Here is a 15,841-nt window from a genome sequence, read left to right as displayed (position 1 = left end):
CATGAGATCAGCACAGCAGCGTCTTAAATCCTACGTCACTCTGATACTCAGAGAAAACCCTGGAAGGATCTGAAACAGACCAACAATCAAAAGAACAAGTGACCCAATTAGAGCTACAATAAAAAGGTGTTTTGAAAAAAAATACAAGGAGCGTGTTTTATCCTGAAACTGGCCCTGAAAACTAAACACTAAAGCACAAATATGATGCATCGAGAGTTTTTACATTTTAGCAGATTTGATACACCCAAAGTGTGGAAATTCACTTTAATTGTTCATCAGCCAGGCAACATTTGTTATTGGTTTTATTAAGCAGCGTTAAACCTTTTTATTTGGTTAAAGATCTGTTCAAACTAAATTATTGTCTGTCTTATTGTAACATTCGTATAAACATTATACATAGTAACATTAAAGATAGTTGTTGGTTCTATTTTGATATTCTAATGGTATCTTCTTATATTCTATTTGTTTGTTTGTTCATTGTAAATAATGTGTTTGTTGAAATAAATTCTTATTCTTTTTATTATATTCTTGTTAATCATGCATTATACTTTAATACTCCATTTTTACATTTTTGATAATATATATTATATATACAATATTTTATATATTTGTAAAAAAAAATTTAATCATTTTATAATATTCTTATTTCTTTTACACCTTTGTGTGATGTGAAGCTGCTGCGAACTGAATTTCCCTGAATGAAGTTATATTTTACTTATTCAAAACATGATTTTTAATTCTGACCCTTTGTCGTGATATTTTTCTGCACATTTTTCTTGTCTGTTATATAATTTCATTTGTTTAAATCTACTTTTGAATCTTCCTCTCTTTCAATATTGAATTGATGTTGAAAGGTTCTATATGAATGTATTAAGATTATTTTATTGTTATTCAACATGTACGGGAAAAAAATCATTTTTGAGACAAGTTACAAAAATGCTGCTTTTGTGGGAGTTTTAGAATTTGTGTACCAATTCTACATTAAACTGACTTGAAAAGTCTCAGCTTCCTTCCTCTGGATGATGTTGGCCTCCTCTGGTAAAATAGCCTCCATCTGTGGTTAAAGAGATCATGTTATTTTAAATCAATAACAATCTTTTTTTAGATATCAAATATTGTAAATTAGGTGCAGCCTTTTGTTTTGAAAAACGTATTAAAGTGAGTGAGGCCATTAGTTTGACAAGTTGATGATGTCTATTCCAGAAGCATGTGACGATCAGAAACTTCAGCTGCACTGAAAAGTGTAGGAAAGGTAACAAATTTAAATTTAAGCTATAAATCATGATATGTGTGATTTTGTCCGCTTTTACATTTTTCCTACAGATTTTAGTAAACATAATACCACTATTTTAAAAGATTCTAAAAAAGAAACTGTGAAAAATGACCCCTGAAATACCCTTAGCAAAAAGTCCCCAGGGTTGACGTGTACACGTTATAGAACTAAAGACTAAATAAATCGGAAATAAATTGATTTACTTCAGTGAATTTGGTATATAAAAGAGCACTCTGCTGGATGCAACAACAGTGAAAGATTTGCTGTGAAACTGAAAGGATTTTGCACTTGGAAGCTGAGAGCAGAGAAGCGGGGGGGTGGGGGGGTGGAAACGCATGAATGGAGCTCGTCGCCCGCTGCATTTTAAGCACATTTTCTGTAAACTGAGCGACAGACTGTTAATCTGAGTGGAGGGAAGAGGAAAATGAATAACTCTGTAAAAAAAATGTCCAAATGTAATGACTTATTGATTTACAAAGCACTTTCTAAACAAGAGTTATGACAGGAAAGAAAACACGGAATGTAAAATAGAATAACTAGGAGAGCAAGAACAGAGAATCAAAAGTAATCATAAATAAATAAAATTAAATATAATCCAGGACATCAACGGCAGTGCTTTTTTTCTTGTGTGTGTGCTCACAGACATATTTCACTTCTCAGGAAGGATCAACTCTTAATTCTTTTCATCCTTCCTCTAGAGAGAAAGTCGATGACAGTATGAAGGGTCACTTTCAAAAACGGAACAAAACGTGGGATATTATTTTGCTCCCTGTCAGTTTGAAACCTTCTCCACAAGATCATTAAAGTGTATCAAGCTCTTCCATGGAGCAACTATGAGAGTTTCTCAGATTTGGGCATAAAATCGAACAGTGGAGTTCCTCTCCGGATAGTGAATATATATGTCTGACTGACTCGGGTGTTTATATGCAACACTGATGTCATGTGTTTTCAGGTGGTCAGCGCTCAAATATCGGTGACCTGTCTGAACTGTGTGGAGACCGGATTAAGAAGTGATGGATGTTAAAAATAGGTCTGTGCAGGATCTGCTGCGTCTTCCTTCCTCAACAGAGATATCAGGTCGCCGCCAGCATCTGACCCCATATTTACCAACAGAGCAGACAGTCTGAGCCGCCTGCACTCCATTCATACTGAGATGAAACGTTCCAACGTGTGCGGTTCATCGAGCTGCATGTACACTTATTATTAGTTTGACCACTTTAAGGTCTCTACAGTAGCTGTTTATCTAAACAACTGACTTGAGGGCTTCTTAGTGACAAGTTCCCATATTAGAAACATAACATTGCTTCAACAAGCTGTTTTTTTTTTTTTAAATTGTTGCTTCTACAAGACTATTTAGACGATAAGCGGTTAAAGTTTCAGGCAGCAGACGCTGTCAGTTTGAGCACTACAGCTAGTTAGCACAACACTTTGACCACAAGTTAACCAGCCACATCCCACTGGGAGGAAGCCCCGAGGTTCGACCTTTGACCCCAGCCTGGGTCCCCCGTGAAGAGCCCAGCGATGTCTGGGCTTTTTAGTGAGACCCCATGTGGATGAAGCAGGAAGGAAGATGGATGGATTACGTCTGACCTCCCTCAAATTGGGTTGACTGAGATCTAACCAACAAAACTGGACTCGACACTAATAAAAGATGGATTAAAAATGATGTTTTATCAAAGCTCGCCCGGATCTATGAGTGAACTACAAATCTCAAAATTTGCTCTTTTGGACAGTTTAGAAGGGCACCAAAGGGTTAAAGCAGCCAGTTCATTTTAAATTTTTTTTTTGCTTCTGATGGGTTAATTTAATCAGGAGGCCTTAGTTAAACTTGATATTTCAAGGACAAACTGTCTTTTAGTGGAACCGACTTACAAAAACGAGCTGAGTGAGCCGAAACCTCGCACTCCTTTATCTCGGCGGCTCCGTCGCTGCCAGCTTCCAGGCGGCTTCTCTTCCACACAGGAGTGCAGAGGGAGTAAAGCTTGTGTTTGTGCTAAAGGTCACGTTGTTTTTCTTTTCTCCTCTCTATTCATAGGCTTTAAATTTAAACCTGCGATGAACTTCAAACATATAAATTTGCCTTGGATACAAAGTGTAAGTTCAGCATCTGGGGAGTCCAGAGCGACGCTAGAGACTGTGGCTTACTCCTGTCTAGACTTTTTTTTTTTTTCTGGTTTCAAAAAAAGTTCTAAAAAAGGTGTGTTGGCATGCCTGGGAATAGCTGCTCACGGCCTGTTTGAGCTTCTTGTGCGGCGGGAAGATGGTATGTACTGTACGTATCAACGCACACTCGGGAAATTCATAACCATCATGAAAGAGCAGATTTGTCCTCTGAAGTCACACTCAGCTCGTGTTTACATCAATCTGACCAGCTGTAAAAAACGTCCAATCTTCCCTTCTTGCGTCATATTTTTGAACCCCTGTGCCATTTATTTTTCGGTTCCTTTAATCTAATTAATACGTGTTGGCACGCAGACGGAGCGAGGGTCCGCTCCGAGACTTGACACACTGACCTGCGAGACGTATCACAGATAAACAAGATTAGGTGTTAAACTGTGGTCACAGCAGCACGTCTGCAAAGCTTCAACTGCACCGGGACGAGGCAGGTGACCTGAGCCGTGTGACGCAGAGTCACAGACGTCGAAGGATTCAAACGTTTTTTCACACATATGGAGCCGGTAGATTTATGACGCGTGAGAGAGATTTCTGATCGGGAAACCTATAGGTTTAAAGAGAAAATCGACATTAAATGGCAGTGGGCTTTAAAGAGGCCACCTCCTCTCTAGATCTTGAGACAACGTGCTCCCAAAGAGGCTTATCCATCGTCCTGTCCTGAAAACCTCACAGTGCCGAACACGATCGGCCTCAATCCCACACCGCTTCTGTGTCTTCTATCCCATTGAGTTAAAATACAACATGGATGTTCAAAAGTCACCAAAAAGAGTTTTTTAAAAATTCGTTTAGTTCTTTTTTCCCCAAGTTGCATAAAAAACGGTATTTTTTCCACTTCGCTCTGAAGCCCCGTTTACACGACAACGTTTCAAGTGAAAATGCATCGTTTTTGCATTTCTATTTCTGAAAAGTTCCGTACTTACCAATGGCTGGAAAATTTGAAAACAATGTAGTTTGCATGTTCGTGATGAATTGATGTAAAAATGCTGCTCAAACATTTGTGGTTCCTTAGAATTAGGGGTGCCAAACTGAATAAATCCGGCCCGGCACGCCAAACCACCAAGCATATTGGAAAAATTCCAAAAAAAAACATTAGACACAACACAACACTGAGACCCGATCTGGGATACCGCTGATAATTACCACGCAAACGAGCCTCGAAGCCATCCTTTCAGTATGAGTTTGTAAAAACAACTACAGGAGAAGTTTTCTGGACATTTCACTGTATTTTACACAGGAAGGTTTCATCAAAATTGCCTATATTTTGAATTTGTAATCCACGACAACGCAACAACCACAACAAAGAAAAACTTTAAAAGTTCATTTCCAAGGTTCTAATGGGAAGATTTGACCGCTCCGGCTCACTCAATATCAAAATGAGTTGCATGTGGTGCTTCAACTGAAATGATTTTGACACCTCTGGTTTTGGGTTGTTGTTCTTCGGGTGCTAGTGTCTGTAAATTCACTAACTGGATGATTGAACGAGTTTTAAGTTTAAGTCCAGTTGGATGTTTCACAGCCTTTCTCAGTATTTATCTTGCTTCAAAACTAATCTGGGATCCTCCCTTTAGATCAACATTTTCGTCTCACTGTGGCCAGGCAGCTCAACCAGAAGTCCTCTACGGCTTATTTACAGGTTTTCTTTTTCACGCCATAAAGTGATAAACTATATTTCAAATATGTGCATTAGTTCTCTCTGTTTACAATGTGCTGTGAGGTATTTCTTTACATCCAACAAAGAAACTTTGTCAGACAAAATAACAACAAATAATATGACAGCAAAGACGTTCTCTTGTTTGACCAAACTGCAGCTTCTCCTTCAGTTTCTAGTGCTTCTTAATAAGCGGCTGGTATTTATCAGTTTAAAGTCCCGTCGTTCCTCCCACTATGGCTGCAGGTGTCCTGCAGCTCGGTTGCCAAACTCCTGTTGTGGAGCTATAATAATATATTTAAAGAAGCTCTTGGGAATACAGTTCTTGCAAATGTGTCAAAATCCAGTCCGATCCAAAGCAAACAGGTCAATCCAGTGAATATCCCTAAGACTTTTTAGTATAATAACCTGCAGGTCCACTTTTTTGGCAGTGAGCCTGAAGCTGATTAAACGCTTCAAATAGCACCTGCATTCAAGTTTGGCTCTCAATACAAACACGCAAGAAGTGAATCAGAATGAAAGTCAGGTAAAATTCAATGTTTCAAAAGGTTTTTCATGATAAGCGATGCATTCAGGTTGTTTACAGCGTCGTAGGAATCAGTACTTTAAATAGTGAGGCTTTGTTTTAAGGACAAATAAGCCAACGAGGTCTCACATGTGAACAGAAAGCGTCACATGGAACTGAAACGCGACCGTCAGCCCGTCTGAGATTTAGGCGGATAAGCCTGATGAAATCCTTCGAGATTGATCTTTGACACTGTCACAGCGAGCGATGGAACAGGCACGGGTGGAGGGGGGGGGGGGCAGCGGGAACTAGGACACCAAGAATCAGGAAGGCGGGGCGGGGCGCACCAGATCCGTGTAGAAGTTTGGATGACCTTTTCCTGGTGAACATGTGACTGGAAAGAGGGCGATTTGGGGATTAGAGGTGAAGATATAAAGGCGCAGCAGTGACATTGCAACTCACAAATTCAAGGAGAAGGAAGAGACTGTGAGGAGCGACTGGAAGCGGCCTCTTGGGATATCCGCGACCTGAGGTGAGAGCGACCCGCACAACGCCACTCTGCTGACTCAAGCTATTTCACTTTACACTGTTAACATGAATGTTGCTGCAGGAGCCTAATGCTGTTTGAGGATGAAGCCTAAAGCAATGAGTGTCAATGCAATGAGAAACCAAAATAAATGTTGGCTGAAAAACCGAGGCTAAAGAAACGAAGCAGTGTTCAGGGATTTATCCATTAAAACAAGTTTACTATCGTGAGAAAACTGAAAAACTGTATCTGACTGGTTGTTAAATCAATGCATGGTCACTGTTTTCACAATCAAACTCGATGTCTCTCATGCAACTTGCTTTTACGGTGAAGAAGGAATAAGGGAGAACAAGCTGAGGAAGACAAAAAGTTATTTCTTACTGAGCACTGCTTAACCCCCCCCCCCAAAAAAAGGCTCCTGTGAAAAAGTGGAATAAGAAGGAAGTTCCATCTAAAAGTCAAAAGTTTTCATGGCTGAGGAAAAGGCGAACGTTGAAAAGACATGAGTGGAAATCGAAAGAGGAGAACAGGTGTGTGTAATTTATAATGCTCTGTGTAAAGAGGATTGACTTCAGCAGCAGACAGATGGCTAATGACCTGCCGGGATGCTTCGTCATAGCGCGGCCTCGCAGCATCTTCCCACACCAGAGCTGGAAGTCGGTCTGCTCAGGGAGAAACTCTGCATCCTTTATCCTCAGGCAGCACAGATCTGCAGCGCTGCGTAGGTTTGGGTTACGTAGCCTGCAAAAAAAAAATCGAAGTGTTTTCCATCGTTTTCAAAGTGGCCCCAACAGGATTACCAGAGTCAGCAGGCAGAGGAACGGGGGTAAGAAGCCGGGCTTAGCCGGGATGCCACTTAAGATCGGGTTTTGAGAATGTTGACACGAGGAACAAACAGGGATGCGTTGTTCATGAGATTGCCTGCCTGCCTGCACGCTGGAAACAATAGAGCGCAGCATGATGAGGTGATCTGGGAAGATTTCTGAGAGGAATGAGCAGCCAAGTCTGAGCTAATGGAAAAGTTTGAGGTCAAGATTAAAGGTTGTTTCCGTATTGCACGCGGCATTCCTGTTGTCCAACAAGGACAATTAGTCTGTCGGGGATCACAGTGGGATTAGAGCTAATCCGGCTGTTCAACATAATCTGTTCTAATCTCCACTGATTGAGATTAGGAGGGAAACGGGTTTAGGAGAAGTCGGGGGAAGTCAAACACAAGTACTGACGCTTTGCTTTTCCCTTTTTTTTTTTTTTCAGTGACCGTGAGCAGACATGAATTCGGCGCCCCCTGCAGGAAGCGCCCTGGCCCCTGGCGGGTCGCAGGGCCCCACAACGCCCAAGAAGGGACCGCCCAAGTTCAAGCAGAGGCAGACTCGCACATTCAAGAGCAAAGCCCCCAGGCCAGGCCAGAAGGGGTAAGAATCCCATCCACATGAAGCCACCATCTCAAATGAGTTTGTAGAAAAGGAGACGCAGCCTCTGACCCTTCTTCTCTTCTCCAGCTTTGGTGACGACATCCCGGGCATGGAGGGCCTCGGCACAGACTTCACAGTGGTGTGCCCCTGGGAAGCCTTCGGCGACATGGAGCTCAGCGACTTGGCCAAATACGGCATCATCTAAACCTGCTGCCTCCTGCCTTCCGCCCCTTCCCCTGACCCTCTCCGCCCTGCCTTCTCTCCGCCTCGGCTTGGCACGCCACCATAAGGCTGCCGTCCTTCCACCTAACACCCTCTCGTCTCGCTACCTCAGGCTTAACTCCACCGAGTGGAGGGAAGGCTTAATCATGTTCTTATTTTTATATTGTTATTGTTATTATTATTATTATATGATACTGTTTACAGTATTTATACTTGAAATGAAAAGACGAGAAAAAGACCTTAAGGCAACTTCCTCCGCCCCCACTTCATCCACCTATGACGCCCCTCCCCCTCCCACCCCTCCCCATCAACGGCAATGGACGCAAGCAAAAACACGAGTTAACACTAGCCTGTATTTGCTTCTAGCAGTCTGTTAAAATGTAAATATAATTTGTTCGCAGTATTGAACCTTTCTACCTTGTCTTCTACGCTCACCTTTTGTACTTCCTCCCCCCTTTTATTTCGCATTGTATTTTCTACTCCTTGTACGAGAGTGGCTGTGAAACACCAATGGATGCAAGGAGAGCCGCGACGAAGAAAGCTTCAATGCTCACAGTTATCCCACGTGAACACTGAGGAGGAACTCCCTTTAATCCCATCTCTCTCCGTCTGCTGCGATCCGAACCCTACTTAGAAAAGAAATAAAAGCACTTGTGTTTTGTGTTCCCGAACACAAAATATGTACTTCGAAGCGGTATGCCCTGATAGCTGCAATAAAAGGTGTTTATTTTTAGAATTCATGTTGTCCGTTCTCTTTATTTTCACACATTTTCTCACCACACTTGCCACTTTGTGCTTTTACATGTGAAATAAGGTATTCTGAGGGTGGTGCTCGCGGAGGCTGTACAGTCCTGTTTAGATTTACAGAAAACCCAGGTTTCAGTTAATTCTACAGAAATGTACTTAAAGTGATATAGAAGAATCAAAAGATTAGATAACAAGTACTGAGAAACAGCTAAAAAAAAAAAAGCTTTCACTTAGTCTTGTTGGATTGGGGCAATCTCCTTGATTCAATGTGTTATTGGACTATTTAATGAATTTAATAGAAATTTAATTACTGCTTTTTAGAATCCAAAAAACAAAATCTAATGTCGATTTCGAGCTAGTGAGGGATCCAAAGTAATTTTGTACTGAACTGGCCAGCAGGCTTTTTTCATGGTGGAAGAAAAAACATTGCTTATTTAATATTTACGATAACTGTACAAGAGATGGAGAGGATATAAACACTACATCAACCAAACAGGGACGATTTCAATGTAATTATCTAATGTTAACACTGACCTCATACATTAACTTATCTATAGGAAATCTAGATGAATGTACGTTGCTGCCTTTGATGAAAATGTTAGTTAGTTAGTTAGTTAAACAATAACCTGAATATCAGATCTTTCCCCTGAGAACACGTCAAAAAGGCCCTAATGTTCAGCTCTTGATGTTATGCGCATCACGGCTGTACTAAATTCACCTCCACTAGAGGGTGCTGTTTGTTTTTGTACTCAAACCACACATGCATACAGAGAACAATAAGCTATAAACATCAACAAAGGCGAGTACACGGACAGTCGAAAGAGCAGACGATGAAGTTGGATTGTTATTTCAGTGACTCATCTATAAAACTACCAAGTCCCAGGAGAATATCGACTGGGAGTCATGACACGCTGGAGGCGAACATTTGTTATTGTCCATCTACTCACCCATGTGGAGAACAACTATTAACAGCCATGATGCATGTTCGCAGTAACAGTGTGTCAGAAAAGTTGCATTTTCCTCCATTTCCACAGAGCCAATTTCAAATAGTTGCACTTTCAGTGGCTCCGGCCACTGTCGTCCCGTACATGGTCACCCAAAAGTTTTCCGTTTTCACTTAAAAACATTGTGTAAGTGGAGCCTTAATGTTGCTGGAACTCTCGTCAGATTTTTCCTAAGATGTTATTACTGTACTTGCAAACATAATCTGTAGATAATCTTAAATTTGCATTTTATTTCAGCCCCTCCCCCATCTTCTTTATAGTACATTCCCTTATACATTATAAATAAAAACAATTCTTGACAACTTTCCTAATTGAAAAAAAAAACCAGGCCTAAGATTTTTTGTCACAAGTAACAATTTACTTTTAACCTGTAACTAATGATCTGGGAAAAAACCCCACACAAGTCTGTGTTGTATATTCATGGTTTGTGAGACTGACCCCCTATTGGTGATAGGTGGAATTGCACAGGTGTTTTGATATTGAAATGAACTATCATAACAAATTCTACAAACCATAGAAACAACAGGAGACAGACATAGCTAACATCAAACACTGAACAAACATCTCTGCATGCAATCTGTCCACATCCGTCAACATTGTTGCTGCTCATCAACATTTCCCAGGCACTCGGGTTACTGCGGGATCACTTCCAAAAATTATGTTCTCATTATCTGGCCTGAATGACTGGCAAAAACAAACAAACAAAAAAAACAACCCACCATGCGAGACGCAACCTATTAAGTGTTTTCAAATATTGAGCAGCTGCTAATGTTTACAAGCTACAGACTCAAATATAGGAATTTGCTCTGCTCCTGCAACAAGCAGGTTTGATAATGGAAAAGATAAAGCTGTGAGTCTCTGGGGCTTGTGCCACAGAGTGAACCCAGACCTGAAGAGTGACTTCAGATTCAACCGAACACACCCTATAAACACTCTGCTTGTGCAGGCATGAATGAAGGCGTAACGTACAGGCTTGTGAAAGACAACAGTCAGAAGCCCTCTCTATTCTTGATGCAACTCTCCCCGAGGCCAACTCCTCAAGTTTACCTGTCGTTTCTGTGATTAACCAGTAACTACAGCAACTCCCGCGTCTGTTGTGTATCCAGATGAGACGGCAATGAGTCAGACTGACTTGCCTTAAGACTCGCCCTGACAAAAATGTGCTTCTTGCCCCTGCTGAGCACGTGTTTCACATGACGAAGTGGAATATACCTGCTCGAGACACTCCGGTTGCTCAGGATCAAGGGGCTTGTGCTCTCAGCAAATAGGATGCAAATTCATAAGGGAAACAGGATTTATACCTGGGGAGGCGTGGCTTGGCTCTTGTCATCACTTCCAGGTGCGTGAGCCTCACCTATAGTCTCAGGGAGGGACGCAGTGAAGCAGGACAGACAGGAGGCGTCTGGACGGAGAGAAGGGGTGCAGGTTTCTGATCTTCACATGCGTTGATGCAAGGGGGGGGGCGGTGAACAATCCTGTTCGGACCTCAACTCGTCCTCTTCATGTTACTTCAATATCACCAGGACATGGGTTCGTCTTCAGGGTAGGAGGTGCCAAACAGCAACTGCCAACAAGGGAGTTTACAAGAGCCAAGACTTCGGAAACTGAAATTTACACCTTGACGTGTTTGGTCAAAAATCATAAAGGGTAAGTGCTTTTTCTATTAAAGGTTAGTCTGGCGTTCCTCTGGGTAGTTTTCTGAAGTCAAAACATATCTGTTGTTATTTGGAATTTGTGTTTAATTTAACACCAAACGTGATTTAGTAGAAATACCAGAGCTAGTTCAGCACTTGCTCATTTGACAAAGTGAGGTTATTACTGGGGGGGCATACCTCCTGTCTATCCATCATTAAAATCACCCAAAGGTCAAAGCACACACCGAGGGCTGCAGGAAGTGACAACAATCAGGCATGGATATCTATATCCGTCCAGTTTGAGCTGCGTAACAGCCACAATCCATGAGGCGGATTTTTCTGTCACTTTCATATTCGTTGTCAGCGTCACCGTGTCTCAGCTGCTTTTTCCTTGAGCCTGAGCCGCGGCTCACACACTCCTCTGCCTTGTTCTGGCATGTTTATACACTCCCTCCTCACTCCCTTTGTCTTCACACTCACTGTCGAACAACTGTGTCCTTTTCTTTTTTTTTTTTTTCCCCCTACCAGTGAACTGAGCATTATCTTCAATATCATTCCATTTCATTTCACAGAGTCAGATCGGACAATTTATGTTCAGCGAGTCCTCTGTGCTGACATTTGCTTTTCTTTCCAGGAGTAAAGAGTTTCCGCACCAGAAGATTTGAAGAAGGACTGAATCATCATGTGGGCCACCCAAGTCAAAATGGCCTTTACGTTGAAGAACTTATTTATGCCTCTCCTCTTCTTCTACGCACCTCTCAGCTGCCTGTGCCAGTCAACCAACAGCAGCTTAATCACCACGGCCACGCCCTCAAATGATTCTCTGACTGGGGTGAGAGGCTGCGGCACAGGACTGCATCCCATGTACCGGTACCTGTGCGACCGCCGGGCAGTGTGGGGGATCGTACTGGAGACTCTTGCGGCGGCGGGCTTCCTGTTGAGCATTGTCTTGCTCTTCGGGTTGCTGCTGTGGTCCCTGTGCATATGCGTTGCGACCCGGCACCAGCGCAACAGCATAGGAGGCGTTGTGGCGTCTATGTCCATGTTTCTGTTGGCTACTGCTGGGATCTTCGCCCTCACCTTCGCCTTCATCATCCGCCTCACCTCTCAGACCTGCCCCACCAGGCTCTTCCTCTTCGGGGTGCTCTTCTCCATGGCCTTCTCCTGCCTGCTGGCCCGCAGCCTCTCTCTACTGGGCTTCGCCGCCGCCCGGGGCTGGGGGGAGCCCGCCATAGCGTTCGGGCTCTTTGTAGTGCAGGTTATCATCGCTACTCAGTGGCTGATCCTCGTGTTGGTCCGGGATAAGAAGCCCTGCGAGTACAGCCAGGAGGAGTTTGTCATGCTGCTGATCTATGTGATGTGCATCCTGGCCATCAGCTTGATCCTCTCGCTGCACTATTTGTGCCGCTCGTGCTGTACCAACAGCTACAGCTACACGGGACCCGCCAACCACCTGGGGAGGACACATGGTGGACTGGTCTTCTTCACACTACTGGTCTCCGTCTGCATATGGGTGGTCTGGATTACCATGCTCGTCAGGGGAAACCCTGACTTAGGCCGAAGGCCGACATGGGACGACCCGGTACTCAGTATCGCTCTGGTAGCCAATGGCTGGGTGTTACTGTTGGGGCACGGGTTGTCCCAGGTTGCCTTGTTCTGCAGGGGAGAGGCCTTGTCCAAAGATCTCCCGCTGAGCTTCGCAGGCTGGACCAGCCCGAGCGCCGACATCCCAGGACTCGCCAGCCCAAAGGAAGGGAGAGAGAATGGGAGCTATGAGAATGACGGTGAGTGCCGAGATACTCAGGTTAGTCAAAAGGCTGCAAATTATGCTTGGGAGTGGCAGAGGGAATCAAAGGAAATTACACTGATACCTAGCAATTATTTGGATTGTCTTGAAACATGCACTAAAAGATCTTTTAAAAAAATAAATTCAATAGATAATGAGTTGAGGCAACTCATAGCTCACATGTCCTTACTATGCCAGTTGTCCTCGTTGTGCGGGTCAAAAAACTCAGAGTGGTCCTCCCAATGATAGATAAACCTGTACACACCCACACACTTTACCTTACATGCTAATATTATCATTTTATTTTCGAAGCTATGGCGTCACACATGCACTATAATACCAGTCAAAAAGTCTCCATGCTGTCCTCAGTTGCACTCAAAAAGATAGGTGGAGTTTTTTTACCTTATTTACTAAAATCTTATTCTTACTGCCACGGGTACATTTTCTATTATTGAAAGTTTTTGAAATAAAAAAATATTGAGTTTTAATGTCAAAAAAAATATAATTTCCCAAATTTTTAACTTAAACCTGTTATCTTACTGTACAAAAATCACTGTGGTTATCCTGGTAAAAACAATGTCAAATAGCATCCACTCTCGGTTCAGTATCAACATTACTTACAAGAAACTTGTTGGCCTTAAAACAGATTAAAACCAAAGAAATTACTGATTCATTTCAAATATTTTTGGTCAGAAAATGAAGGTAATCATCTTCAAACATAACAAAAAAAAAAAAAGAAGCTCTCTAGAGTCACCAAGTGACATTGAGACAATGCCTGCAAACCAAAATGAAACTTTATCGCACATCCCAAAACGTTTTCCACCATCAGTCGGCTCAGCTCATGTCCCACGCTGCCCCTCCATGATGAGTCGCCTCTAATGACCTGATAATTATCTAACTGCACCGGTTCATCTCCCTCCAGGCTCGAGACCCGAACAACCACTGCGGTCCCCCTACGAGTCGGAATTCTCCATGCAAGTGAGTACATTAGGAAAGAAATTTTTATTTATTATTTTTTTGAAGTCAACTCTTCACACCCAGTAATTTCACACCATGGTCTTTTAGTAGTGTGAGTAATTAGGGCAAAGTCATTTTGTAAGGTTAACGATGGCCGTGTTTATCAGCGGTGCTAATTCCAGTGACATGACAAATGTGTGATTATATGTTTCTGCGCTTGTGTGTGTGTGTGTGTGTGTCTTTGTTTCAGGAAATCGACACTGCGAAGGATTACACCATTCCTCGCCCCGAGACCACCAACTTCGAAGAGCCTTACGATGACTATTATGGAGACGATTAAAATCCCATTTGTGTCACGTCTTACTCGTTGAACGTAGGACTGTTTCTGTGAGGACAGTCATTACCGCAGCAGTGTCGAGTCTGAATCCTGCAGAGCCGCAGTCCTTCACCATTCTGACGTCTCCCTGCTCAAACGGACCTAAATGCAATGAGATTCTAACAAGATTTGAGCAGATATTAACAATGTATATGATTTTTAAGTGTGTTTGAGACATTGAAAACATGGAGAAGAGTGACATTTCTGGATCAGTTCAGCTCTATCAAACCCTAAACTTCTACCCGAACCTGATCCTGAGATTAAAGCCCCGTTTGGCTCATTGGAAATGCAACTTTTTATAAAAAAAAAAAAACCAAATGGAATTTTACGAAAACGCTCCGGCTGAAAACACAACGTTTCTGAAACATTGGGCATGTGCACCACAGTTATAGTGAATAGTTCTGTCCGTGTACATCAACAATAACAAACAGTGTTTTCCTCCAGAGTGTCATAGCAATTCAGCGTCCAAAAGAAAGTCTGCATACTTGCCATTGTTAATGTTTATAGATGTGTATTGTTCTCTGCTCACGTGTGTGTGGCTTCATTACAAAAAACAAACAACAGCACAAACAGAACTCTGCGGTCTCACCTGCTTTTTAGGTACTTAACGTATTTTTTTGGGTGGTGGTATTGCATTGATGTAGGGAACAATAAACACTTATATTTTTTAATCTCCATGAATAGAATTCCGTGCGAAAAACATCCAACTGGTAAGATTCCGGTCAACCCCTTACTGGAGGCATCGACTCGACAAGAACATGTAAGAAACATGATTTTGGAGCGATTAAGCTGCTTAAAACATGAAGTCAAACCAGCCAATTCAGAACTTTTCATTGGTTGCTGAAAGTAGTTGGAAAAAATTGCATTCATGGATTCAGGCTTAGCCAGAAGAGCAAACATGGTGCAGAGAAATTTAAAGAGTCAATAGAATCCAGCATTCACGCACCAGCTGGTTCCACTAAACAGTCAGTTTAACTGTGATTTAATGGGAAAACTGCAAATCATTCCCAGAGTAAAAGCACGAGTAACTGTCATGCGGAAATTGTCTTGTAATAGCTTGAAAAGAAAAAAAAACAAAAAAAGACTCTCCAACAGGGGAAATACACATTAACACCTCCTGTCAGTGTGATTGATTCGATCCGACGATTGAAAACACCTCTTTTGCAGCATCAACGTTGCTTCTATAATCAAATATGAAATTGCATGGAGTTTGATGAAGGGAAAAGCCAGAAAATGGGACAAAGAACATCCAACGTCAAGATGTCCTCACAAAAACACTTATGTACAGTAATGAAAACACACACACCTGCAGATTGATGGGCACATTTGGCACAGTACGTTACTAATATTGTGTGTAAATAAATGCACTTCACAGTTGCAAGAAACAATATTTCAAATGCACCAGTGACGAGTGTGAATTCTCTTCACTGGAAATTCAGAGAAACGGGTTTGGCAGTGACTCATCTGCTTGAGTTTCATCATCGAGGCTCGAGAGCTTCTGTTACATCCACCTTTCTTCTGTCAGGAAACTCACATCATAGGTTTTTGAGTGGAAAGGAGTCTCTTGTGTGTGTGC

General features: G+C 42.4%; 2 protein-coding genes across 2 annotated transcripts; both read left to right on the top strand.

Moving 5' to 3' along the window:
• Positions 1–6,057: 6,057 nt before the first annotated feature.
• Positions 6,058–8,499, top strand: pde6hb (phosphodiesterase 6H, cGMP-specific, cone, gamma, paralog b). The gene is made up of 3 exons (XM_080488918.1): positions 6,058–6,133; positions 7,382–7,539; positions 7,627–8,499. The coding sequence occupies exons 2-3, from the start codon at positions 7,397–7,399 to the stop codon at positions 7,742–7,744; spliced, it is 261 nt and encodes an 86-aa protein (XP_080345044.1). The 5' UTR covers positions 6,058–6,133; positions 7,382–7,396; the 3' UTR covers positions 7,745–8,499.
• Positions 8,500–10,616: 2,117 nt separating this feature from the next.
• LOC308125279 (G-protein coupled receptor family C group 5 member D) lies at positions 10,617–14,633 on the top strand. Its single transcript, XM_080488917.1, has 4 exons — positions 10,617–11,159; positions 11,781–12,930; positions 13,855–13,910; positions 14,140–14,633. The coding sequence occupies exons 2-4, from the start codon at positions 11,829–11,831 to the stop codon at positions 14,227–14,229; spliced, it is 1,248 nt and encodes a 415-aa protein (XP_080345043.1). The 5' UTR covers positions 10,617–11,159; positions 11,781–11,828; the 3' UTR covers positions 14,230–14,633.
• The last annotated feature ends 1,208 nt before the right edge of the window (positions 14,634–15,841 follow it).

Source organism: Lipophrys pholis (assembly GCF_963383615.2).
Source record: "Lipophrys pholis genome assembly, chromosome: 19".
Taxonomy (NCBI): Eukaryota; Metazoa; Chordata; class Actinopteri; order Blenniiformes; family Blenniidae; genus Lipophrys; species Lipophrys pholis.
The sequence above is the reverse complement of the archived record's forward strand: the minus strand, read 5'-3'. Positions and strand labels throughout refer to the sequence as shown.

What these genes read in the sequence shown, in the direction of transcription:
- pde6hb (XM_080488918.1), top strand. Translation starts at nt 7,397, where the DNA reads ATGAATTCGGCGCCCCCTGCAGGAAGCGCCCTGGCCCCTGGCGGGTCG. An exon ending in CCCAGGCCAGGCCAGAAGGG is followed by an intron (nt 7,540 to 7,626) that starts GTAAGAATCCCA and finishes TCTCTTCTCCAG; the next exon opens with CTTTGGTGACGACATCCCGG.
- LOC308125279 (XM_080488917.1), top strand. Translation starts at nt 11,829, where the DNA reads ATGTGGGCCACCCAAGTCAAAATGGCCTTTACGTTGAAGAACTTATTT. An exon ending in TGGGAGCTATGAGAATGACG is followed by an intron (nt 12,931 to 13,854) that starts GTGAGTGCCGAG and finishes ATCTCCCTCCAG; the next exon opens with GCTCGAGACCCGAACAACCA. An exon ending in AGTCGGAATTCTCCATGCAA is followed by an intron (nt 13,911 to 14,139) that starts GTGAGTACATTA and finishes TCTTTGTTTCAG; the next exon opens with GAAATCGACACTGCGAAGGA.